We start from the raw sequence: 25,522 nt of genomic DNA on the forward strand, positions 1-25,522 counted from the left end.
GGGTGTTAACTAGTAAACTTCTACCATGTGATAGTGACTAACTGATTTGCCTTTGCATGCCTTACAATAAAAACAAGAAAGATAATCTTGACATTTTTTGCACAAACGGAGATGACTGGCAACACATACTGTTTCATTTATGTACACAACATTAACCAAACTAGACCAACGGTTTAGTTAACACCATTATTATCATTATTATTATTATTATTATTATTATTAGGTTCAAGCTAGCACTCAGGCCTCAGGGACCACAGCCTGCAGGTAATGAGGCTGACCTGTAGAGGGAGCTGTGGCACACATTTTTATGTCCATCAGGACGAAAGCCCAATGACCTCATTTCTGATAGTGGTTCGGTTGGGGTTAGGCTACAATTTAAAAAGGTTCTGGTTCGGCTGTCAATGCAGAGTCATAACAAGAATAGCGAAACATTTGTGTTATGTGTGTGTGTGTTAACTGACAGCAGTGGGCAGCAGCCGTCACAACAACACGGTGTATGTGTGTGTGTGTGTGTGAGAGAGAGAGAGAGAGAGAGAGAGAGAGAGAGAGAGAGAGAGAGAGAGAGGGAGCGCTGGCCGTCTGACAGTTTAGCTTAGCTTAGCTTAGCAACAACACCGAAGCTCCGGCCGAAGCTCAACCGTCGGACGGAGCCGAGGTGGGTTATGTTTCCCGGAGCCAGGCTCGTACTCGGAGGTTCGTGCACCACCAAGCCATGGCGGCAGAAATTCAGCCCCAACCGCAGGCTCGGAAGCCATGTCTGCTGAGCAAAATCGAGGCTTTCCAAGACGTTGTGAGCGCGGCGGTTATCATCCCGAAGGAAGACGGCGTTATCAGCGTGTCCGAGGACAGGTAATTTACAAATGCCGATTAAATCCCGTATTTACAACCGTTCTCGGATCAGTCACTGATAGATAGAGCTGGATGTGCAGTTACAAAGCCGTTGCTTGTAAAAGTGTCAAGTGACACATCGTTCATCATGGGTTTGCCTCTGTATATATGTATATTTCATAGTTACTAGCATGATATGTACCCACAAAATCAACCAATTCAAAAAGAGTGCCATCTTTATTGATGTTTGGCGTGTTTTGTAGATTTTAAACCTTGGGGTCACATATCGTTTCGTCAGAGTATTCCGGTTTTTCCACCTACCTGTGTGTGTGTGTGTGTGTGTGTGTGTGTGTGTGTGTGTGTGTGTGTGTGTGTGTGTGTGTGTCCTCATTATTCTGTCACAGTGAGGCAGGACCTCAGAAATGAGGCTCTCGTTTAAATAATAGAGGTATTCCAGTGTTTTCCACTAACCTGCGTATGTGTTGTTTTGTTGCATCCTGTGAACCTTTACTGTTAGAAACAGACACTTTCAAAGGGACCATTTATCCTCATTATTCTCGGTCACAATGAGACAGGACCTCAGAAATGAGGGTCTCCTTAAAATAATAGAGGTAAGATGTGGCTTGTGTTGGTCTTTAACTGGTTATGGTTAAGGGAGAGGTTTTACTTAGGTTACTCAAATCAATGGAAGTCAGTACAGTGTCTTAATTAATGATAATAGCTTTACAAACCTGTGTGTGCTGGATGGGATATTTTAGAGCTATAGAACTAACCACTGAAGCCCACTGGATGTTTTCTGCTGTTTAGGACAGTTTTCTGTCGAAAAAGACATAAAACTGGATTATGTTCCCCATTCTAAGAGTTGGTTTCATGTGATTGGCTGATTAGATTAAGCTGTATACTAGATGGCTGGGTAGTACACATGCAAATGTGTCCTGTGATGGGTAACTTTACATGAACTCGTATGTAATAACTTATACTTTGTTACTTTGAACCACACCCAGGACCATCTCTGAGAACATTTCAGGTGTAAATCTATGATTTGTTGTGGATAACCAGATGAACTGTGTTCTACAAACTGGGATTATTATGGAGTGGTGACCAAACATTTAATGGACTTTCTGGACACACATGTAGCACACAGCTAAAACTGCTCTTACCCCACAGGGCGATTCGAGTATGGCTGAAGAGAGACAGTGGTCAGTACTGGCCCAGCGTCTACTACACAATGCAATGTAAGTGTTCTTGCTTACTATTTGTTTTTGATTAATACAAGCCTTTGCTCCCAGTTCAGACACTCACTCAATACAGTAAACTTAAAAGTCATGAATATGTATACATATGTAAATGTTTTGACAGTTACTGTACTTCCTGGAACAAACAAGCCTTTTGCTAATACCTGTTTTGATTTACTCTTCCTCCATTTGCTTTAAATTTTCCCTCATAAGTAACATAATAATAAATCAACTTTTCAGCATGATACAAAAGCGTTTGTAGTTTGCATATTAGACTTAGTGTTTAATGTGCACGATCATCCGCAGTATTCTGTAAAGAACTGCAGTGCTGCATGTCTGTGACACTGTCCGTCCTTGTTTCTCTCCAGTTGTGCAACTGAAGGAAATCCTTTGCTAACATCAGCAAGATCTGTAGCTTACAGTCATAGCAGCAGAGGTTGGATACAGTCCCATAAAAATGTTGTGAAACATTTGAGATTTTTCTTTGACATTTATTTGTAGTTGTTCCCTTTATCTGAATGACGTGACAGATATACATGGAATGATTTTGAGCTGGTGCCTCATCAAGAATGTTTTTTTGTTTTTTTAAAATACAGAAGTTCTAGTTGGACTATGTGAGAACACTGAGATGAAAGCACATTACAGAGACATTGTTCCCACATTTTTCGGTGCTCCCAATGTCCAACAAGCTAGCATTCAAAATGATTTATTGGTCCACTTAAATGATCTACAATGCATTCTTTTGCACTATTTTACATCAGCCAGTACAAAGTGAGACAGTTAGAGTTCTTAAGTCACGCACTGAACCTTTCAAAAAGAAAATATATTCTTGCTCTATGTGTAAGAGAAATAAAGAGCCTATAATCTACTGTATATTAACTGTTCAAGCACGATGATGATACTATTTTCTACTATTCTACTATTTTTGTTGAGAAGCTGTTTCTTTTTATTGCCATTTATGTTTATCTCAGTGTGAAAACAGCTCTACAAAAATACAATTAGCAGAGTTAATTTTCTATTAAATTAGATATTGTTTAAATGAACCAGATGAGAAAAGAAAATAGAGGAAATGGATACAAAATGACGCTCCAAGGGCAAACAAAAAGGCAAAATACACGTAGTTATTTAAACGGTGTTGACAGTAGACTGTAGTTGTTTTGTGTGCCTATAGCAATTAGTCCAGAGGGAAGTGGACATTATAATAATGTCTTTGACCTTTGCATGACCTTTGGAAGCTGTGGATATTTAAGTGTTGCTGAGACAGTTTTCAGAGAAATGACGATGATGATGCACTCTGGTTGTTTTGAAGTTAAAATTAGGCCTTATCCCACAGCATTGCTGTTAGACATGGTTTCATTTAATTTAATTTAATGTTTTTTATGAAGAGCAGATTCCATCAGACAGGAACAGGGACTTTAATCTCAAATTATTCACATGCACTATTATATAATATGATATGATGAGATGATAAGACTGATAATGCTGGCTGATATTAGCTGGTTTGTTACCCTTTATATGATTCCCATGTATCATTATTGAGCCGTTTCCAATGTTGTGGCTGATTGGTGTTTATTGTTTATTATGAGTAATATTTTTTCTATTGACATGATGATTTGGCTTTCAAAACCCTGTAAGGTTCACACATATAAATCCAACTATTAATTGTAAAACATAGCACTTTAGAATGCACATCCACATCCACTGTTCACTATTATTCTTGTGTGTGTTTCTGTGTCTGCAGCCTCATGCTCCTGCATGTCCTTTAACCCAGAAACCAGAAGGCTGTCAGTGGGAATGGACACTGGAAGTATTTGTGTAAGTTTAACCAACAACCTGCTTCACCTCTGGCTTTTCCTCTCCGTCTCACTCAGCTGAGGAGTGTTCACCGTTCTTGGTGTTTTGGGAAATGGTTTATTATTGTCATCTAGCTTTTGACTGTTGTAACGGAAAGCTGTTTATATTCTGTGTATTTTGGGTAAAATGTCAGCAGCTCTTCAGTGAAATGTTTCTGGTGAGTGTGTTTGTTCAGTTGGAATGAGATTTTTGTCAGGTCATTGTGAGCTTGAACTTTGCAAGAAAGGAAATCTCTGAAATGTCATCTTTTATCATTTGTAGTGGAGGTTGTTTCTAATGTTGCACACAAACACAAATTGTTTTGACTGTTTTAGCCCAGAAATTATTGTAATCTCAATCACAAGGGGATGTACATTATGAAAGCATTGATATAATAAAAACATCTGAATAAAGACATTGTGAAAAAAACAATGAACCAACTAACAGACCTTAGAATATTGCTAGAGACTCACTGCTGGTGTTGCTAATAACATTTCCAAGGCAATGGATATGCAAACTAAGGTGTCATGCACATGATGCTGAGTCATTTGTGGCTCGAGATACTGCGCTAGTTTTTGATTAAAAGACCAACAACAAGATAGCAAGACTTTAAAAAGGTGGTGACACAGTGATACCTTCCACATGTTGGCCCCTTCTGGAAATTATATGGCTCAGCCGGCTTCTCATCTGGCCATGACAAAATGGGTGTGAGCTAAAACATGCAAAATTGTGAATGTGGTCCAAATATCCTTCAATAAATTGGGCCCTTTTTTTGGCAAATATACAGCAATATGTAATCTGGATGTTATCCTAAAGTGGGCCATGTCATAAATGATAAATATGGCCTGAATATTTTCAGACAAATGTGGGCCACCTCTTTCAAAGATGTAGAACAATTGCCATGTGACATGTGGTGATGCAGTTGTTAGCTTGTGGCCCAGATCTGGCAAACAGGAGTGGACTGCTCAAGTACCGTCATCCCACGTGCTTTGTGGGCCAGATGAAAGTGTCAGGTGTTGAGTTGGATACGGGCCACAAAAAGGTTGCTACCCGGGAGCCCAGTCAATTCAAAGAGACGACTCTTTCCACAGTCCTCCTTTTGGTTTTGCTGAAAGATTTACTGGTTATTGTTTGGATTGGATCAAGTTGCAAGAGTCAGAAAAGTAGTGGTTCAGATAAAAAGTTTTTTCCCAGGACAAACTCTATTTTTGAAGGATTGTTCTTGAAGGAAATAACGTATTTTATTATGGGTGGTGGCCTTAGAGAAAATCACAGTTAGAAATGAGCTGTTCTGTTTGTTTTCCCCTTTTTTTGTTGGCCTTTGCTCAGGCCTGTAGTTTATTTTTACCTCACCTCTGCCATTTGCTTATGAGCTCTTTAAAAAAGTGCACTCTGTAAATATAATTACATTTTAACTTTTTGGGCTTGCACACGTTATAGCTTATACTTTTTGACAAAGTGAGCACAGCAAAACATCTTTGAAGTTTTATGTTTGGTTTGATAGATTAATTTGGAACTGTTGTCCTCCTGACCTCAGTCATTTATTTCTCCATTGTGTCTTTCAGGAGTTTATCCTGTCTGAAGACTACAACAAAATCACCCCAGCACGCACCTACCAGGGTGAGAGAGGAAGTGTGTGTGTGTGGGTGTGTGTACGTACGGTTTAGTATCACTTACAAGCAGAATTGCTCCAGTTTGTATCATGTACACTGTAGTTTAACGTTAACCTGACCTGATCTTTGACTTTCACCTCACACACTTTAAAACCTTATTTCAATGATGTTTAGACTTCATTTTCTTTAATATTAGCAATCCTCTGAAATCTCTGGACTGTGTTATTTTTACGTTATTATGCAATGCAATATAACCGAGGCAGTTTCAGGATGGTTGCTTCCTTATGAAGCCTTTTTCTGCTGCGTGGTTTTATGGTTTAAAAACTGCAGCCTAAGAAGTGTTTTCTCTCGGGCAGTGTTCATAATTCATTTCTTTCCTTGTGGTGTAACTCACTCAGAAATAACTTGACCAGAGCATCTACGATCGATCGCTCCACATCGCATTTACTGCCTCGGCTACAGGAGATGGTGTTTTTATGATATGAATGCACAGAGGAATTCATTGTTGAGTGTAGAGTGATATTCATAGTTGAGTATGTGGTTGTAAAATACAGAGTGAAAGTATAAGATCTGAAAATATTGCAGCATTATTGTAAAATCTCTTCATCTGTTGGTCAGATCTTTCTCTAAATCCTTAACCTCGATTCTTACCATTCCTCTGTTTTGAAATTGATGGTATCATCTTGCCCGTTATCTGGCCTGAACCTGATGATTTTGTTTTGTGTTTGTGAAGCCCATCAGGGCAGAGTGACAGTGGTGCTGTTTGTGTTGGAGATGGAGTGGCTCCTGAGCACCGGCCAGGACAAAAACTTCACCTGGCACTGCTCGGAGAGCGGCCAGCAGCAGGGGACATATCGCACCTCCGCCTGGGTCTCTGGACTACAGTATCCTTTAATGTGCTTGCTACTGGCTATTCTCCCTTGTTTGTCTGTTTGCAGACATGTTTGGTGCTGAAAGATGACTTCCTTCTGAATGGAGTGGACCTAACCAAGTGGCATGTGATGAGCCATCTTTGGTGTTATGCTTGGGAAAATCTCAGCCTGTTATTTTGACGGCACAACACAATCCTATTTTAAGGTCATAGCAAACGTAAAACAGGACAATTGAGATTAGATTCCAGTTAGTGTCTTACTGCTGGGTTAACAATAGGTATCAGTCATGCTGTTGTCAAGGAAACGGGCCGAGTTGGTTTCTGTAATGGCCAGATGAAAGGCTGTGAGGGCTCAGCAGCGTCACTGATCCATACCAATGAGGCTGCCATTAGGACTGCTGGTAAAATCCTGCTAGGCTCGCCATGCTCACCTGTCTGTGGTTTGTCCAGGAGTGCAGCAGGAGATAGTGTGCACATGTGTGTCTTAGGCCACCATTAGATTTGTTGTTTAAAGGTGCATTATGTAATAAATCATAAAATCCTCCTAATATGTCACAGAGACTCAGGAATAATGTTCATATAACAAACTGAACTCACCAACAACAACAGTACAGACAAAATATTTGCATTAAAAAAAATATTTTGCAGACTGCAAATCATGTTTATGTTTTAAAATCGTGTTTTGGCATGTGGCGCCACCTACCGCCGTCTACCAACCATTGCAGTCAGTAGAGTCTCAGCTGCAAAGCAACCACGGGTTGCCAGTTACGTCAAAAAACGAAACTTAAAAGACCTTGGTATTTTGAATTTGAACAACACAACATCAATTCTATAAACACCATACAGTATAATTCTTTTTTTCAAACATGTTATTGGAACATATGCAAGAAATCCTGGAAACATGTATGCGTAAAAAATGGCTGCATATATATGCTGTGTGTGAATAGTTAAACGGTTGTCAAGATATTTAACACATAATGGATCCTCTAAATCTGTTCAGACAGCACAATGACCCGTTAAGTACAAGATAGACAGATTATGACATGTGATGTCTTACAAAGCCTATAGAAACTGACAGCTTTGCTTTCAGGTTAACTGCAGTGCAGTGGCTGTAGCCTTGTGTGTGTGTTTTTTTTGTATCAATAAATGCTGCGTGCTTGGGCAAAGGTTAGCTTTAAAATGTCATATTTGCACAACAAGAGTGGTGAAGGAAAACACACTGTTCATATTTCCCCAAAAAAGAATGTTTAATTGAGGCAAATACCAGTTTGTGTTTCCAGAGAGAGTGGAATCGAAACTGAAAATTAAATTTCAGTATTGTTTTTTTGACTGGTAAGAATAATAATGTTGTTATTTTGTAGTTATTGTTTTTCTCAATAGTGACACAGTGGTGTTGTAATGACTTTGCCTATGGTCTGTAGTGACTTATAATGCACTGACTGACATTCCACTACCAGTGCAAACTTTGATACATTCCATGTCATAGCTAGTTGTGAGTATGACTCAGCAGTGTAGTTTTTTGTGTGACATGGTGTGATAAATCAGTATTTTGTTTAAAATACAAGAATGAATGACTCTTTGCTGTCTGCAACTGGACCACCTCTATTTCTTTGAACACTATGTTAAACCAGATTCGACGTGGAGACCAGACATGCCTTTGTAGGGGACCAGTCGGGTCAGGTGACCATCCTGAAGCTGGAGCAGGACAACTGTAGTCTCGTCACCACCTTCAAAGGACACACTGGTATATATACACACATATGCACCAATTGTCAACCACTGAACATCTAATAGTAATTAACTTTCTAGCAAAAGAATAAACTAAATGTCAATTAATATTCTCTGGCATTTTATACACTAAACAATCCAATTACAAATCAGCACATTAATCCATAATAAAAACAGGACACACTTTGATGCAGTTAATTAATTCAATTTTAATTCTGTAATTATTACTTTTGAAGTTGAAAGTGACGGTATTCAATAAATGGCACTATTTCGTCTGGCGGGTTGCACAGTTATTAAGCCACTTAAGAAGGATTAAATCCTTAATGGTTTTAATGTTCAAGACAATAATTTGTCCCTTTAAATCTACTTTAAACAATCAGGAAGTGCCTAAAGGGAGTAGATTGAGTTCTGGTGGTTGTTGTTGAAGAATAAAAAGACTGAGTTGAGTTTGTGACCACTGAAAATCATGTGACAATTTAAGGAAGGACTGGAATTCATTTGCTGACATTACAGACATAAGAAATAGGATTTTAATCTACATGAAATAAGTCTTACCTTGGTCTGATTGATCTATTGGTCTGTTTCCCCTCTTGTTTGACCTTTGTGTTCAGCATGTAACTTTGACCCATATGTTTGATTCATATGTGTGTGTGTGTGTCTGCGCGAATGACCCAGGTAATGTGACTGCACTCTGTTGGGACCCGGTCCAGAGGGTGCTGTTCTCTGGCAGCTCAGACCACTCCATCATCATGTGGGACATCGGGGGGCGCAAAGGCACTGCCATTGAAATGCAAGGACACAAGTAAGAATCACAAACTGTTAAATGTTTCTCTCTTTATTGATTTTTATTGTTTGTATTATTCCTTGGTATATTTAAGGTTTATATTAATAACAAAGCATTCATTTTAAAGCTTATATTATAAGTCCATTGACTTGATCAATGGAATTCTGGAAAATTGCCCTCACCGTTTCACCTTTAGAAATTTGTAGATTTCTTACTTTTGATTTTTTATTCTTTAATGTAATTTTATGATAAAATAATTGCTGAATTATTATAATGTTTTAAAGGTGGATGGTCTGGGACCTGATCGCTGTGATGTACTTTTTATTTCAGCACTTGCTTATAAAATGTGCTTGCATTGCTCCCACAGTGACAAGGTGCAGGGCTTGTGCTACGCCTCACACACTCGTCAGCTCATCTCCTGCAGCTCAGATGGAGGCATCGTCATCTGGAACATGGACGTCACAAGACAAGAGGTGAGGCTTCACTTTTCAGTTCAGAAGGCTACGTCCATTTTGTCCATTTATGAACTCTGACACATCGAGACGGAAACGAAAAGTGCACAATACACACTACATTGCTGTGATGTAGATCTTTGTTTTCCCTCCTGCCCTGGTATAAATCTTCCCAAATTCCACAGATAATAAACACATTAGCAGAAGGTTACTTTCTCTCCTACAAACACACTCACTCTGTTTAATTCCACCCTTGCATTGTCTCCTCTCCCTCAGTGCTCTGCCACAGATGGTTAGGACTTGATTGCATCTTTATTTACCCAGACTGACTTTCTTTCTACCTCGGTGTCTGCCACGCCTCAGTCTCTGTTGTTTGGCCCAAATTCTCATTACAATTTTATTTTCTGACTCATTGGTTTTGTTGAAAGCTGAGATCGTATTTACTGAAGTCGTGTTACAGTAAAACCATCGCTGTTGTTCCCCAAACAGCTTTCAAATGTAACCTCATTCTGTGCTGATGGTTATGCAGAGATAATGTTCACTAGAAAAATCATCAAACCTTTGGGATTTAGTGAAAGAAATGATAGCAAAGTCATTTAATTCCTAATTTCCCGTTTCCTGTGTTTGTTTGTTACTTTTATTGTCTGTAGTATCATGAACAAAAATCCATAAAGTCACTAAATACAGAGCCAACACAGACGTGTCAGGATAGCCCATATCCTATTTCATCAGCATCCAGAAAGCCTCGGCATGTCACAGCTACTTGACCTTGATTCCTATCTTCTATGTGGTGTTCTCAGCATGTGCTGTGGTGGCATCAAATGCAAAGAGGTTTAAGAAAATAATAATTTCATCCTGATATACAGGAATCGCGTTTTTTGTGGCAAATATGGAGGTTAAACCCATGTTGTCGCCAGACTCGCCGACCAGTTTGTGTGTTCCACAATTTAGCAGAGCTGCCGTTTGTGTGGTGTTGCAGGTCACAGTGACTCACTGCCTGCTGACAGTGACAGCAGCATGGAGAGTCTGACTGTTGATGTGAGGCCGTGTGGACACAAATGTCCTGTTTTTTATCAGCAGCTAACTCCAGCACTAGAATCTGTTACCCTAACCCATTTTTTGTTTGTGTTTGATTCACACAAAAACACTCATAGTAATGCAAGGGGAAAATAATATCCATAGTGTGAATACAAAAGTTTTATTTTATGTTTTTTGTTTCTGTTTCCTTTTTTATTTCTTAGTAACTCCATGGCTTGTATTTTGCAAACATTCATGACATTCGTACCTGCCTATCAGGAGGACAGTAAAAAAAAACTGTACTTGACCTTTTTTAGATTTTTTTATTTCAAACACGTGCAACATTTACATCTTGTGACATGTTTAAAAAGGAGTAGGCAGATGTATAAACTTACATGCACCAACCCCATTCTTATTACACACTTTATCCCACCACCACATATTCACATATTCACATTACATATACATTTTAATGTTCTCAGTAGTACACAAGAATATTTCTTACTCTAAACACCACCGTTTCCATTACCATCCTGGATTAAACTGCTGTTCGTCATCCTTATATTTATTTAAAATGTGTATTTTGTATAATCTTGTCTAAATTGTCTCTCTGAAAACAATGCATCTAATTTATTTGGATTTTACTTAATCACTTCTGTGTTCTACTATATTTTGATATCATTTCTAGCTTTGTACTTATCCAGGTCTAAAACATTTGGTGGAAAAGTGTGTTTTAATCGAATATTTGCTGTTCTATAATTCGAACTAGTAAAATCTCAAACCTGGATAAGAAGAATTATGAATTTGTCTTTGCACAGACTCCAGAGTGGCTGGACAGCGACTCTTGTCAAAAGTGTGAGCAGCCTTTCTTCTGGAACTTCAAACAGATGTGGGACAGTAAGAAGATCGGCCTACGGCAGGTAGAACACACGTGTAGTCCTAGTCTACAGAAATGTATTTATTTGTATGTCAAACAAAATGCCTAATTGTGAAAACTGGCACACAAAATAATACCGGTATAGTTGAGATACGAGCTTCAACTTTCCTGCAAGCACTAATGGCAAGCAGACGTCCTGCGGCTGTTTTATTACATCCATCACTGTATTTGTAATTCACATCTTGGTTCATATTATTATTATTATTATTATTATTATTATTTTTTATTATTATCATTATGGAGCAGTTTTCCACTTTTTGGACAATGAAGTTTCACATAACCCCGCTGTGTTTCTTAGCACCACTGTAGGAAGTGTGGCCAAGCAGTGTGCGGCAAATGTTCGTCCAAACGCTCCACCATCCCCCTCATGGGCTTCGAGTTCGAGGTGCGCGTGTGTGACAGCTGCTATGAGTCCATCACTGACGATGAGTGAGTAACAATCGGCCTCTGTTGTTGTCACATACTGAACCTTTGTGCTCCCACTTTCCTTCGGTGCTCACTCAGTGAAGTAACGGCCATTTTCCCTCGTGTGTTCCAGTCGAGCGCCCACAGCCACCTTCCACGACAGCAAGCACAACATCATTTATATGCACTATGAGCCCACCACAGGAAACCTGCTCACCTCTGGGACTGACAAGGTTATCAAGGTCTGGGAACAAACTCTTTTATTTCTTCCCATTCTCAGATAAGACAAGCAAGTGCACACAAACCATTTAGTGGTTTCAGTCTTCATCAAGTGATGAATAAGGCTGGATTAAACGGCTAGAAGCCGCACCCACTATGTGGGTAGGAATGGGGCCACCAGCCCTGTGGTGACCTGTGTGGTACTTGAGGACTTGGGGCCTGGGGGAAGTTGTTCCCTTTTTCTGGCAGGTAATCCAGCTCTGATTATGTTTTAAAGAAATTCTACATGAGTCACTGAAGGGTTAGGGTTACGGTGAGTTAGTTAGAATAGGCTTCATTCCAATAAAATCTGAGTCCAGAACATCTCAATTTCAACAAACAGGTGTGGAATGAACAGACTCCCTTTCTCTTCACTGAGATTTTGAATGTGAATCGGTACTTATTTTAGTACTGATGGATTTTGGTAGTATTTGCCACTATTTTGATCAAATGGTACTCAAGTACAAGTAAAAGTACTGGTCTAAAAATGTACTCAGAGTAAAAGTTTGGGGTTCTTTCTGAAAGTACGAGGGGATACAACTCTCATATGAATTATTGTTTTAAATTAAAGTGCTGACAAAATAAAATATGTAAACGTAATGTATCTGTCAAAATGGGTCAAAGGTCACGAATGCTTTAACAATTCACCTATCCTCATCATTCACTGTCAAAGTTTCCAATGTGTGAATTAAAATTTAAATTCAGGCCAACAATGTCAAAAAATTGTTTAAAAAATAAATAAAAATAAAGTACACAAAAAAAACCTCAATTATAGTAACGTGAGTAAATTTAATTCATTACTTTCCACCTTTGAGGCTTTGAGGTCTGTAGCATGAGTCTGTGACTGAGCTGCCTCAGTTCAGCACAGAGGGATGAGAGGGATTTGTCATGATGACTTTCAGCTTTGCTCTCATTCTCTTCTCTGTCACTGCATCAACACTGTCCATCTTCATCCCCAGGCACAATTAAGGTTTTTTTTGTGTGTGTGTGTGTCGATTTACATATGAAAGAAAAAATTACCCATAGTGTTGAACCCACTGAAATTTCACACTCCACTCTGCTGTCAGAGCTAAATCGACTTGCACTGTTGTTTTGTGTTTCGCCCACACGTAGACAAAACACATCGTACTCTACAGACCACATTTAGCAGCTAATGAGGCAGAAATTTCTCTCAGGTATTAGCGGAGAAAAAAAAGAGAGTGAATGCTGGACTTACAATGATGAGGTGAACAAAAAACCCAATGCCAGTGGGACAGCGCTGTTTGGTTGTTCTCGACTAACATACCAGCTGTGACAGCTTGTTAAAATTAAATGTGTGACACAAAGGATTTTTTCAGGCAATAAAGTAAAAAATATAAAGTAATTTAATGCTGTTTAAAGTGGACCTAAACCAGAGTTTCCAATTAACGCTGTTTTTTAGTGTGTATCTGTGTCATTACCTTGTGTAAGAAGCCCTGAAGGTTCTAAACAAACAGTTCAGTCACTGCTGAGAACACTGTGTTTTATTGTAATCTCAGGCTCAGTGAGATCTCTGAAAAAACCTGGTCCGGTTACGTAAACAGCGGTTCTCCTGAACAGCAGATCGTCCTGCTCCGGGCACTAGTCCGGGCACATCCGGTTGCGTACATTGAACCGCAGAAGAAGAATAACGTCCGTTGTGGAGGTGTTTCACGAGCGACAGTGTCTTCTGACTCTGGGTCTGACTCTGGGTCAAAGGTCGTCAAAGGGACTGAGGCGGGGAGTCGTGAAGAAGCTATTTTTAAACACTGTTAAAACAATGTTTTGATAATGAGTAGCAGTGCATCCACCTTTCCAGAGGGGGGAGCTGTGCTTCTGAGAGCGGGTGTGCTGAATATGTCACTTCCGGGTATTGGCCAATCACAAGACAGTTGGGAAGCCTCTACGCTGGCTGGCCAATCACAACACAGTCTATCTTCTGGGTGAGAGAGTTGAGTCTGAAATATCGCGGCTGGGGAACAGCGTCAGAAAAGAGAGATTTCTATCGGCTCGTTTACAGCAACTAGGAGGCTTTTGACCATAAAAACAAGTTAATGTATGTAAGTAGACCTCCATAACTAACATATATGTGCAACAGGACCACTCTATGTGAGCTACTATTTAAAAGTTCCACCCATAGATCACGATTACCTCTGTATGAAAAGGTAATATTTGTTTGTGTTTCTTTGCAGCTATGGGACATGACTCCTGTGGTGTCCTGAGGTCTGTGGACAAGCTTACAGTTCAGCTGGAACCTTGATCTGTATGACAAACTGTGAATGTTTAACGGCGTCACCCACACTTGGGATGTGGACGATGATATTTAAGAGCAACTCAACAACAAGCAGAAGCTGTTGCATGTGAGGACACTGCAGGCCAGTGGAGCCTGGGAAAGGGACAGGCCCTGGTTGACACAAGGTTATGGAGAGTTGTGGGTGTTTGTTTTGTGTAAAGAGTGCTATGTGTCTGTGTGTCTGTGTGTCTGTCTGTCTGTACTGATGCGAAGCAATGAGGCATTTAACGTTCTAAGCAACGGACACACACACACACTATGGACTTAATTTCCCTGCATTCCTTTTTCACATTTCACTGTGGAAACTCATCGACTGTGTTGAGTCTACTCTCAAACCGAACTTGACTTTTTTTGTGATGTGAAGCACTTGATGGAACTGGACCCAAGACTCACTGAAATATTTGAACATTTCTACAAAGTTTATTCACATTGAGGCTCCATTCAGGCTCTGTATTAACATTCACCCACAAGTGTACAGCTCCAAATTCAGGCCTGAACGCTCCTCAGATCTGATTACAAAAATCACATATCACACACATCAAAGATCACATTTCTGAGCTTGCACGTAAGCAATCTGCAATCTGACACATTATAACCCTGACATCCACTGCCCCGTTGCAGTATTTTTACACCTATCAGCGCTCATGTTGATTTATTTGTAACCTTTGCCACAATTTAAACACTAATCGACCCGTGAATTCTTTCTTCTACTGGTTAAAATCTCATGTCACGTTACAGCAGTGTGAGTAGTGCTTTGATTCACCCAGCTGCACAATCAGACACAGGCGTCTGTATATATTTGCTAATCAGAATGCAATTACTGTAAGTACTTTACGCTGACCACATGTGATCAGATCTTTCAGGATGAATGTTCACACAGGTCTGAACGGGACGTTGTTGCACTTTTCTGACATGCACCACCTACATCTTGGAAGGCAGCAGCAGCTAAGACTTGCAGAAAATATGGCCTATTTGCTAAAAATCAATCTGTATATGAACACTCAAAGTAAAAAAAAAAGTGAATTATATTGACATTTAAAGCCTGTAAATAGATGTTAACAATAGAGGGAGCACAATCCGCAGTTGTATCTCATTGCCTGCAGGTGGCATGTGTGTCATAATTGTAGCTGGTGCATTCCTTACCTGTAGGTGGTGCTAATGAGCAGCCAAGTAAACAAGTCACGATCTAAGTGAACACAGCATGTGCCTGAATTCACATCTGTTTTTCCATCTTTGAAAATAATGCTTTGAGTGGCTCAGAGGCAGCACTTCCATACTTATCATGAACAAATAGTCACAGAACTAATGATTTATATGTCAATGCACTGGAATCGAGGAGTGAAATTGCACGTTACAAACTGTGAAGAGGAAATATGATATAAGTTATCACTTCTGTACTTAACTGATCAGATAGAGACTTAAGTTGTTTGGCAACAGTGGGTCTGTGATGGCGACCCTACAGTTACCAATCTGTCCAAGGACTATACTTCAGTGTTTGTATTTTTCTTTCTCTGCTGGATTATTATGTACTGTGTGCTGGTTTTGGGTTGGGTTTCAAATAAGCTGCTGGTTTAAATTATAGCTGCCTGGAATAGTCTCCCAAAATCGGAAGACATAAAAGTCTTTCTATTCCCCAAAATCAACACCAGAGACCATGTATTGTGTGTAAAGATGTACAGGTGTCTTTCTTTCTTTCTTTTATTTCCACAAAAAAAATCCCCACAAAACCATGTTGTTGCAGTCTGAATAAATTCAACTGAGGCCAGTGGTGACCATTTCTGTAACCTTGTGTGTGTATAAATAACATATTAAAAAAGAGAGAGAGAAATGAATACACTTTTGTGTTGGAATCACAGTTTCTTTCTTGCTTTCTTGTGCTCAGTTTCCTCTTTTTTGTTGTTTTTTTTGTTATGTTGGACTATTCCTTCAGCCTCTCGTCAATCAAAGATGGACTTTTCACAGTTGGCACTGTGAAGAATTAAGTATCAGCATTCACTGTGATTAGATTTGTTTTACTTAAGAATTCACAGATGTTAATTATTATGTTATTTTATTGTGTTAAATTTTTGTCTGTCAACCCTGTGAAATGTTACAGACACTTATTACAAGAGTTTATTGAAATATATATTGTAATACATTAAAATATAATTAGACATTTTGTGATAAACATACACCAACAATATTCTTGTTAGTTAAACAACAGCCTCAACTACACATGGTTCAATGTAGTTTTTTAAGGTGTTTGTCAAACAACTGCAAGAACTGTCTCTTGTGTAATGACACAGACGTAAACATATCATGTAAACATTAGATGAGTGAGGAGTGGCCTGGTGCGTCTGCACAGATATTAGGGCTTGAATTTGAGGGCGAGCTCCTCCAGCACAGCCTGAAGCTTCTCCTCCTCTTGGGGCGAGGACCTGGTGCAGGCCAGAGGAAGGTTCGTCGCCACTGCTTTACGATCTAGAAGACATTTTAATGCAAACCTGTGACCACACACAAATCTGCGAAAATCCGGTTCAATGTGAGTTATAGAAGCATGAGTTTCTGACCCTGGAAGAAAAGTCCACTTGGCTGCTTCACAGCAGCTGGAGACACAGCGAGCCACACCACCGTGTCTGCTCCCATGGCCTCGGTCCTCAGTTTGGACTGCATCTTAGCGTGGAAGGATGGCATTGACGTCTGGACAGCTACAAGGAGAAAAATCATTTAAGTCACATGTGCTCGTCATTCAGATGTTATTGTGTCAAAAAACACAAAGATAAACCAGATCAATCAATTCTGTCAAGCAAAAACAAAATGAAGAAAGTATTGTGTCAAGTAAACACAAAGAGACTCTGCTTGGTCTTAAAATCTCTGATACCTTAGATCTGTTTTTTTTTTTTTAATACAGTATACTTGCTAATTCAGCAGTGTTTAGTTGAAGCTTTTAAAGGTCCCACATTATGCAAAATTAAGGTTTTAATAATTTAAATCCTTATATTTGGGACTCTGGAGGTCCTCTTCCTGTTGTCTCGCGGAGCTCTGCTTTGTCACTTTGAGAGTGCTGGCGAGGGCAAATGCATCCGAAAACCAGAAGTCTGCAAAAAGTTCTATTCTTGGCTCCACAGTGCAGCACAGAGTCCTACACAAACTTCCAGCCTCAGAGGATTTATCTGTCCAGTGGATACATGTTATATATGAAGGCAATGTGCCTGCAAGAGCCTGCAAATGATCACTTTTTCAAATGCTAACTGCTGTTAGCTCCCAGTAGCCTCTGTGGCTGATGTAATTTCCTGTCCCTTAAGTGTTGTTTTACTTTAAAAAAAGAAATGTTTTAAGGTGGACTTAAACAGATGCTACTAAACAGAGTTTAGTAGCATCTGTTATGATATTTTGACCAAAGCATGTCACAGACATGTTCATTAGGACACCAGGGAACTAGGTTAACTTGTAGAAAGAGGGAATAATATGGGACCTTTAAACCAAATTATAGTTAATTTTGTAAAATGTTAATACATATAACATATAACGGTTTCTCAAAGGACAGTTATTTACCAGGTGTGTCTGCCCAGCCCGGGTGCATGGAGGAGAAGTGGATCTCTTTGTGTTGAGAAGCCCATCTCTCTGTCAGGATCACCTGCTGTCTCTGTTACAGTGAAAACATGAAAGTAAAACACTCCATCAAACATTAACACATATATAAACACGTCACATTAGTTTCTGCACGGTGCTCCTGTCGCACAGTTGCTGTAAATCCTTTACTTTGTTCTGAGCGTAGGCCATGGTGCCGTCAAACGTCCCCTTCTCAAACTGGAGGTCGTCCATGTTCAGTTTCTGTGTGAGCATTCCGCCTGACGACACGGTGACCTGTGTGGAGACACAAGCAGATGTTTACTTTCACTTATAATAAGGATTCAGGTGTAGTATTTTATTCTTCTTCTTTATTCAATGTAATTCAGTTGAAATTCAAAATTCAACCAACCACTCTTGGATCTTCGACCTTCTTGAGTGCAGGCATCAGTGCTGTGGTGAGGATGTATGTACCTGGAAATACAGCATCAAAGCGGTCAGTGGAGGAAAACTCATTTGCATTATCTAGGCGATTACATAACATCAGAAGCTTTCATCTTAGTTGCCAGTTTGAATTTAAGTATTACATTTGTTATATATGCAGTTCAGCAAAATAAACTGCTTCTCAGTAATCTCTTTTTCTCATAAGCAAAGTGGTGAAATAAGCAAATGATCTCAATAAGTCAATACAAATTGTTCCTCGTAGGTTTAGTAAAGTACAGTTTATTGAATTTGCAAAATAAACTAAATGCTCTACTACTTAAGTATTTATATATATTTTTGATTTGCAAAAAACCCCCATGGTGGTTTGCTCGGGACACTTCAGTATCTCAGCCAGATGGCTCTGAGAAGTGGGACTAGTCGTCGCCACTTGGACGCAGACCGAGGTCTGATCGCCTGGAAGACGGTGTTTGTTGTAAGACCCCAACCCTGAAGATGTGTCTGAGTGACAGCATCAGAGGAAATTACAAGGTCTTAATTAAGTCTTATATGGCATTATATCATATTAATATAATATATTTTAAAAGGTGAATGTATGTTTTGGTGAAATACAGCAACAGTGTAGATCACGCTGAATACTCGACACTTGTAGAAGCATGTTTCCTGTATTTTCTGGATGTGGACCAATAAAGTGATAGAGAAATAATTACACCATATGGTCATTATTGCATTGCTAAAATGGTTAAACTGCATTACGCTACATTTTTAACAAAGTTCTTGTTATACATTGACAGTGATAAAAGTTCTTAAAGATATCTAAAAACTAGTGCTAGAAAAATGTATCCTTCATTACCAAGTGTATTGGTGGCAAAGTTCTTCTCCAAACCATCCTCAGTTAACTCTCTCTCGTTGACCATGCAGCCGGCATTGTTGATCTGATGAACACGACAGGAGATTTAAATGATGATATAAGCTGTTGAGTGTGTGTGTGTGTGTGTGTGTGTTGTGGTGCAGTTCTGCAGATACGCACCAGCACATGAACCGCGTTGTTTTGCGAGAAGCTCTGTGCAAACTCCCACACTTGCCTCGCACTGGACATGTCGACGATGTGGACGTGAACATTCTGGGAATTAAAAAAAAAATCTTCATCTTCTAATCATTCATCATGACTTCCTAAAATAATAAATATTGTGAGTTCTTCAAGCTTTAGCAATTAAATGGCCAATCTATTAACTGCTTGACAATTTCCACATTTACATTACACACTGTCACATGTTATATCATTCAGATAGCTAATAATATTGTAAGAAAATGACATTTAGAAATACATGTGACTTCATTTTGGCTGAATAATAATAAAATACATTACATGAACTATTTTGCAGTTAATTATATCAGTGAAATAACATAATAAACACCGTTCAAATAAGTGATTTAAGTAGTAAGTAGTAGTAAGCTGAGAAAAATCCCTCAAGTGCATGAACACAGAGTGCCCTCTACTGGACTAACCATGTCATGGCATCTTCCTCACCAATTTTCTATACTATCAGATGATTTCATTATGACATGAAAAATCCTCATTTATCAGCGATATTTACCTTTTCAAGTTTTTTTTTTTTAAGATATACATATAATAATTATCTCTAGTTAGGGTTAGGGTTAAAGCTCCAGTGTGTAACTTCTGTTGCCAAAACACTGCTCGTGTCACTTCCCCTCCAGACATATCCCACAGCACAGTTGAGCCTGTAGAGCTTTCTGAAAGAACAACTCCAGGTCCATATTCCAACTGTTCTCTTTAAACATTTGTTTCAGTATCTCACTCGTAAAAAAAACTGGAGATAATTCATTAACCTAAAGTCTGCCACTGTCTTACTTTACTAGCATGGCTTTGATGTAAAACACACAACACTATATATTATACTGAGAAACACACTCATTGTGTGAACTCATTGACAATAATTTGAATGCAACAAACATTTGTTTACATTATGTAAAAGTTAACGCACAACAACAACAACTTAAAGATGGAAACACACGACACACATTTCTCACCTGATTTTTACTCTGTTCTACAATTTGCTCTTTGGCTGCTTCTGCACGGCCCTTGTTTCGACAAACCAAGTGAACAATTCCCCCTGTATAAAAAAATCCAAAGCAAATCAGATGAGTGGACAAACAAAACGGAACTTCAATCACCATCAAGATTTCATTTCTACTTATAATGCACAAATTAATGCATTATTTCATAACCTACAGACATTAAACTTTTATGAATTAGTGTTTTCTTGTTTTGATTATAAGGGTACAACAAAAGTACTAAGAGTTAGGCTAAATAAGCTTGAGCTTCAGCCTACACCTTTTCAGTCTATTTCTTTATGTGCAGAATGCTGCTATTTAATTGAATAGAATGTGTGTTTAATACGTGTCAACACAAATGTATCTGCATGTATTTGTGAATACCTGTGACTGATACACACTCACTAAAATGTTTGTCAGTTAATCACATGTATGGAGCCAAGTGAACTGAGAATGTTTTCAAAAAGTGGATCCTTTAATATATTCCCTATAAGAAAATACCAAAAAAGAGAGAATAATCTCTACATTTATTCAGTTTTGTTTTGTTGTATGGGGCCATGAATAGATCTAGCTCGATGTCCAAAATCTCTTTCGTACGTTGTACAAAATGTCAGATAACAATGACATGACCTGTAGTGCTTCAGGAATGTGTCTTCTGCAGTAAACTCACACACCTCTGTTGGCGATTTCCAGTGCTGTGGCTTTTCCTATCCCACTGTTGGCACCGGTGATCATGAAGGACCTCCCACTCATGTTCACATCCAGGTCTGCTGGAGCAAAATGCTTTGCTGCAGCCTCATAGCCACTCCTGTCAGGAGCAAAGAGCACAAGAGTGACGACCACATGTTCACACACATGTCTATATAACCATCTTTATCACCCATGAAACCTATATGTGATCATTGAAGAACACCTACCAACAAGTGCAATTCCATTGCTCCCTTTGTTGTCATGTTTAAGATGTTTGGGTCATATTCCAGGAGGAAATGGTTCTCATCAAATAATCATACACTGTCTATTTTACTTTACTATAAAAAAGTGACAACATTGCTGCTTTTGCTTTTTATTACCCTTTAAATAACCATTTACTGCTCGTTGTATTGAATTATAATGGATATTGCTGCTTTAGACAGTGCTATCCAGAAGTGTAGGATATATGAATGTAATAACAGCATAAAATTACTTAAATTAATGCACATGGGTGCAGATAAACTTCATAAATTAGATAATGTGTTTCACTGACGAAATTGGAGTACTGTGTAACCACTACGAGCTAACCAGTAACCAGTAACTAGCACATAGAACATATTTAATCGTATCTTGATACTTTGATGGTCATTTCACAGTTTTACTCGGACAAAAAATAATTAGGTGAATGTTACGCAAACACAAACACAAGAAGAAGACTGCTTCACATTGGTAGCTATATGCAGAAACGACACTCACTTCGTGTACTCCTGGAGTCCTTTCACAAACCACACGGCATTCCTGTAAATCGACATGTTCAACACTTGTCAGTTCAGCTGCAGTCGTTGCTCCTGGTTCTGTGACTTGTTGTTTAAAGAAACGCCAGAATTAATCTGAAAGTCTTGTGTTTGTTGTTTCATAAGAATGAGCTGGTTATGTAGTAGTAGCCTGGGCGGGGCGTCACGCGCGTGGCCACCGGAAGTAAATGATAAACGTAGTACAGCGCTCCCTGTTGGATACTTTTGTCATTGTTAACCACAGACTGTATATAAAAGCTCACGAGTGGACAACAGACGACGCCTTCATGTAATTAAACATAACATACAGTTATTAGATATTATTATCATTATAGAGGTATTTAAACCTTGCGGCTCCAACAACGAGCACTACTTGTCAGGATGGCCGAGTGGTCTAAGGCGCCAGACTCAAGGTTCTTCCTTCCTGAACAAACGGGACTTCTGGTCTCCGAATGGAGGCGTGGGTTCGAATCCCACTTCTGACAAGATCGTTTTGTCATAAATTTAAATTTCTTTTTGTCGTCCCTGGGCAGCACTTTTTTTTTAAAATAAGAAAATAGAATCTGAAAACGAGTTACTTACTGAATCCTCTAAAGAGCAGACATGACGACTGCAGATTCAACTCATACTGATACTATAACAGCACCCTCTGCTGGTTTAACACCGAAACAGAAAAACGTATATGTATTTTGGTACAGCGTGTAATGTTCTCATACTTGGCCAATAAAGCTGATTCTGATCCAGAAAACGAGTATCGAGATTTAAGACAGAAACAAAAGAAAGCTTACAGCACCTGGTATTAAGTACCTATGCGACCCTCAGCTGACCAATGGTTGAGCAGAGCTGAGCAGAGCTGAGCAGAGCTGAGCGCTCAACAGACCAATCATCGAGCGGGGAGTGGTGACGTCATCTAATATATTCATATATTCACAATCTCGACACCGGTTGCTGCTGTCGGCGAACGCCATTGTTGACGTCTTTTCGCGCAGATAAATGTGCCTTTTATAGATGTGTATATGTAGTGACACTACTGCACATGCTCTATGGGCCTAACCCATGGATGTATAATATGAACTGGATAGAGCACCGCCCCTTCCGTTCATTCCTATGAAGCTGCTCACCCAGCGCATATGAGAAGGGTCTAACTCCGGGCCGGAGTAACCACGCCATCCCTCCCCTTACCATTACGGGCACTCCCCTTACACGCGGGCACGCCTCCTCAACACTGATTGGGTGGAGATCACGTCTGACGTGATGACGTTGTCGTATTTGAAGAAGGACGAGAAGCGAGAAGTTTGAAAGAGAGGAAAGCTGCAGAACTACGCAAGTTCTAAAAATGACGGAAGGAAAGGTAAGAATGGTTTAATACACAGTTTGATATTGAACACTGTATTTATTGTCGTTATTTATACATTATAGATTAAGTCAATAAAGTTTAGTTTGCTAACCAGTCGTGACTCGTGTCTACATGTTGTAACCGTAGCGACTGTATCAGTAAGCAAGAGAAGCGATTTTTTTTCTAGTTTGTTTTAATGATTTCTTAAATGTCTTTACTCATACAGGTTATAACATTGACAAAGTGAGTCACATTTTCCACTAAGAAACGTTTACGATAAACTACATGCTCTTTAGTTTTATCTAGTCATTTTTTTAAATCTTTTAATGACTGAAGTTGCACACAGCTTTGCTAATTTGAAAACGTGACCTCAGTTCTACAATTGTAAAGATGAAACATTTGATAATGAATAATATATTTCACGTTTAGAGATAAAAAGTTCTGTTGAATCACAGTCAACAGTTACATTTATTTAATTTCAGTTAGCCTACATATATTTTAGGACAGGTAAAGTCTTATAGGCAAATGTAATCCAGTTAATTTCTACTGGATTGTCGATGAAACATGTTCCCTATTAAAAATACAAAAGAAATGTAATTAAATATTAAATATTAAAATTCTCTTACAGAGCAACATGACCTTTCCTGTTGGAGCAGGCCCTGAGCTGAGGCAATGTGACTCAGACACTTTTCAGTGTCCGATTTGCCATTTGAAGATTTGCAACATTTGCATATGACACATGCTGGCACAATTCTGATTGTGATGATGATCGTCTACAGGTGCCATCGGATGCAGATGACCATATATACAGCAATATGCCGTACATCTTTCCTGCAAAAGACTTGGTTAGTCTAAGCATTTCTTTCATACATCAGTAAACACACAGATGTGTTCTGTCTCATTCAAACTTATCTGTGTATCCATTTAGGGCAGTGATGTTACTATGGTCAGCTCCGTTGATGCATCCACAAAGAGTCTTGTGGTACATAAGGAAGTGCAAATAATCAGGGAAAGAAATTGTCTTATTCAAAGTACTTGAATATATACAGTGTTGCATATTTATGCATTGTATAATTTCATTTTAGGAAAGGGCCCAACAGGCAAGAAAGAAACGGCATGAGTCCAGTTGCCTGTTAATTAAAGCAATTACTGAGGATCAAGGCATGCTGCAACACCTTCAAGTGAGTTTGTCAAAAAGCATTTTGTGTGGGATTTATTTATTGTATTTATATATGAATACCCAAACTAAAAACCTATAATATATTTATAGAAAATCAGCACAGTGTCTCCCTGGGCCAAGAAGGAGGACAGGGTCGTCATTCTTTTTGAAGACGACGACCAAGTGGACAAGGTGATGAGCTTCTTGTCTGGAGTACTTGAAAGTACAAAGACAGACAAGAAGTACGCTGATCCAGTGGCTTTCGTCATGGATGTACTTTTGCCAGAGGTGAGATATCAGACACTGATTCAAAAAATACATATTTTCTATAACTGCATATGTCTCCTTTTAACACATGGTCACTGTCCAACACAATCTTAATCTTCGCCCTGGCAGTTGTACGCTCCATTTCCCTGGACAAAGCCACTGAGATGTACCAATGTGGAACTCAGTTTGACTCGAGGTAAGTCAGATAGTTTATAAAACTGTTAAACCAACTTTCACAGCAGTGTATATTCCCAAATGTATGTGAGTGTCATTAATGACTTCATCATTTTGTTGTATCATTTTGTCTTATCAGTGAGATAACGCTGCTCAGCGAACAGCTTCAGAGCCAGAGCCTGTCGGATGAAGCAAGGCTCAAACTCCAAAGCCTCTTGGCCAGATTCCAGAGCGCTTTAGAGAGTGAGGACTTTCTTCAGCGACTGTGATTCGAGTCAAACTGTTTTCCATCCATCTGTCCATTACCTACCACTTTGTCCTCCACTGAAGGGTCACGGGGGGTGCTGTGCCTATCTCAGCTGACATAGGGTGATAGGCGAGGTCACACCCTGAACAGTTCACCAGTCCATCACAGGGACACAAATAGAGACAAACAACCGTTCACTCACACTCACACACCTACGGCCAAATCACCTAATCCCCAAATCTGCATGTTTTTGGACTGTGGGAGGAAGCCGGAGAACCTGGAGAAAACCCACGCACACACGGGAAGAACATGCAAACTCCATGCAGAAAGACCTTTGTTCCAGCAGGGGCTCTTTGTCAAAAGTGTAAAAAGTTTATTTTGTGTTACACAAATAAAAATAATATATCATTAATTTCTTGTACTCATTACATGGATTTGAAAGTTATACAACTTTCTGTGCAGAATCAAGTGTTTCAGAGCTTTTGTATGACTTCATTCATCAAAATATCCACTGATGTCCAACTGTGTTTGATTCAGA

The 25,522-nt window shown here is 39.2% G+C and overlaps 2 protein-coding genes across 4 annotated transcripts; one reads left to right on the forward strand and one right to left on the reverse strand.

Annotated features, from left to right (window-relative positions):
* Window positions 1–578: 578 nt before the first annotated feature.
* wdfy2 (WD repeat and FYVE domain containing 2) lies at window positions 579–16,028 on the forward strand. 2 transcript variants are annotated; one of them, XM_083889159.1, is made up of 12 exons: window positions 579–849; window positions 1,996–2,063; window positions 3,805–3,878; window positions 5,462–5,516; window positions 6,243–6,393; window positions 8,012–8,124; window positions 8,784–8,910; window positions 9,260–9,365; window positions 11,180–11,281; window positions 11,597–11,727; window positions 11,837–11,945; window positions 14,151–16,028. In XM_083889159.1, exons 1-12 carry the CDS (start codon window positions 713–715, stop codon window positions 14,178–14,180), a joined length of 1,203 nt encoding a protein of 400 aa, XP_083745285.1. In that variant the 5' UTR covers window positions 579–712; the 3' UTR covers window positions 14,181–16,028. The 2 variants fall into 2 exon arrangements, with proteins under 2 accessions (XP_083745285.1, XP_083745284.1); XM_083889158.1 differs by lacking the exon at window positions 14,151–16,028 and having other exon boundaries at window positions 11,837–13,497.
* Window positions 16,029–16,151: 123 nt separating this feature from the next.
* dhrs12 (dehydrogenase/reductase (SDR family) member 12) lies at window positions 16,152–22,409 on the reverse strand. 2 transcript variants are annotated; one of them, XM_083889161.1, is made up of 11 exons: window positions 22,384–22,409; window positions 21,764–21,805; window positions 20,992–21,125; window positions 20,294–20,376; window positions 19,272–19,364; window positions 19,095–19,176; window positions 18,213–18,274; window positions 17,993–18,097; window positions 17,786–17,876; window positions 16,801–16,938; window positions 16,152–16,711 (listed from the first exon to the last, which is right to left on the reverse strand). In XM_083889161.1, exons 3-11 carry the CDS (start codon window positions 21,068–21,070, stop codon window positions 16,599–16,601), a joined length of 846 nt encoding a protein of 281 aa, XP_083745287.1. In that variant the 5' UTR covers window positions 21,071–21,125; window positions 21,764–21,805; window positions 22,384–22,409; the 3' UTR covers window positions 16,152–16,598. The 2 variants fall into 2 exon arrangements, with proteins under 2 accessions (XP_083745287.1, XP_083745286.1); XM_083889160.1 differs by lacking the exon at window positions 22,384–22,409 and having other exon boundaries at window positions 21,764–21,947.
* Window positions 22,410–25,522: the final 3,113 nt, after the last annotated feature.

The sequence above is a fragment of the Microchirus variegatus genome (genome assembly GCF_963457635.1).
Source record: "Microchirus variegatus genome assembly, chromosome: 5".
NCBI lineage: Eukaryota > Metazoa > Chordata > Actinopteri > Pleuronectiformes > Soleidae > Microchirus > Microchirus variegatus.

Bases quoted from the DNA above. Each gene is read 5' to 3' on its own strand.
- wdfy2 (XM_083889158.1), top strand. From the start codon at position 713: ATGGCGGCAGAAATTCAGCCCCAACCGCAGGCTCGGAAGCCATGTCTG. The intron at 5,517-6,242 runs GTGAGAGAGGAA...GTGTTTGTGAAG, and splicing joins CCCAGCACGCACCTACCAGG to CCCATCAGGGCAGAGTGACA. The intron at 8,125-8,783 runs GTATATATACAC...CGAATGACCCAG, and splicing joins CACCTTCAAAGGACACACTG to GTAATGTGACTGCACTCTGT.
- dhrs12 (XM_083889160.1), bottom strand. From the start codon at position 21,819: ATGTCGATTTACAGGAATGCCGTGTGGTTTGTGAAAGGACTCCAGGAG. The intron at 16,939-17,785 runs GTAAATAACTGT...TTCTCCTTGTAG, and splicing joins GGGCTGGGCAGACACACCTG to CTGTCCAGACGTCAATGCCA. The intron at 16,712-16,800 runs GTCAGAAACTCA...AATGTCTTCTAG, and splicing joins AAGTGGACTTTTCTTCCAGG to ATCGTAAAGCAGTGGCGACG.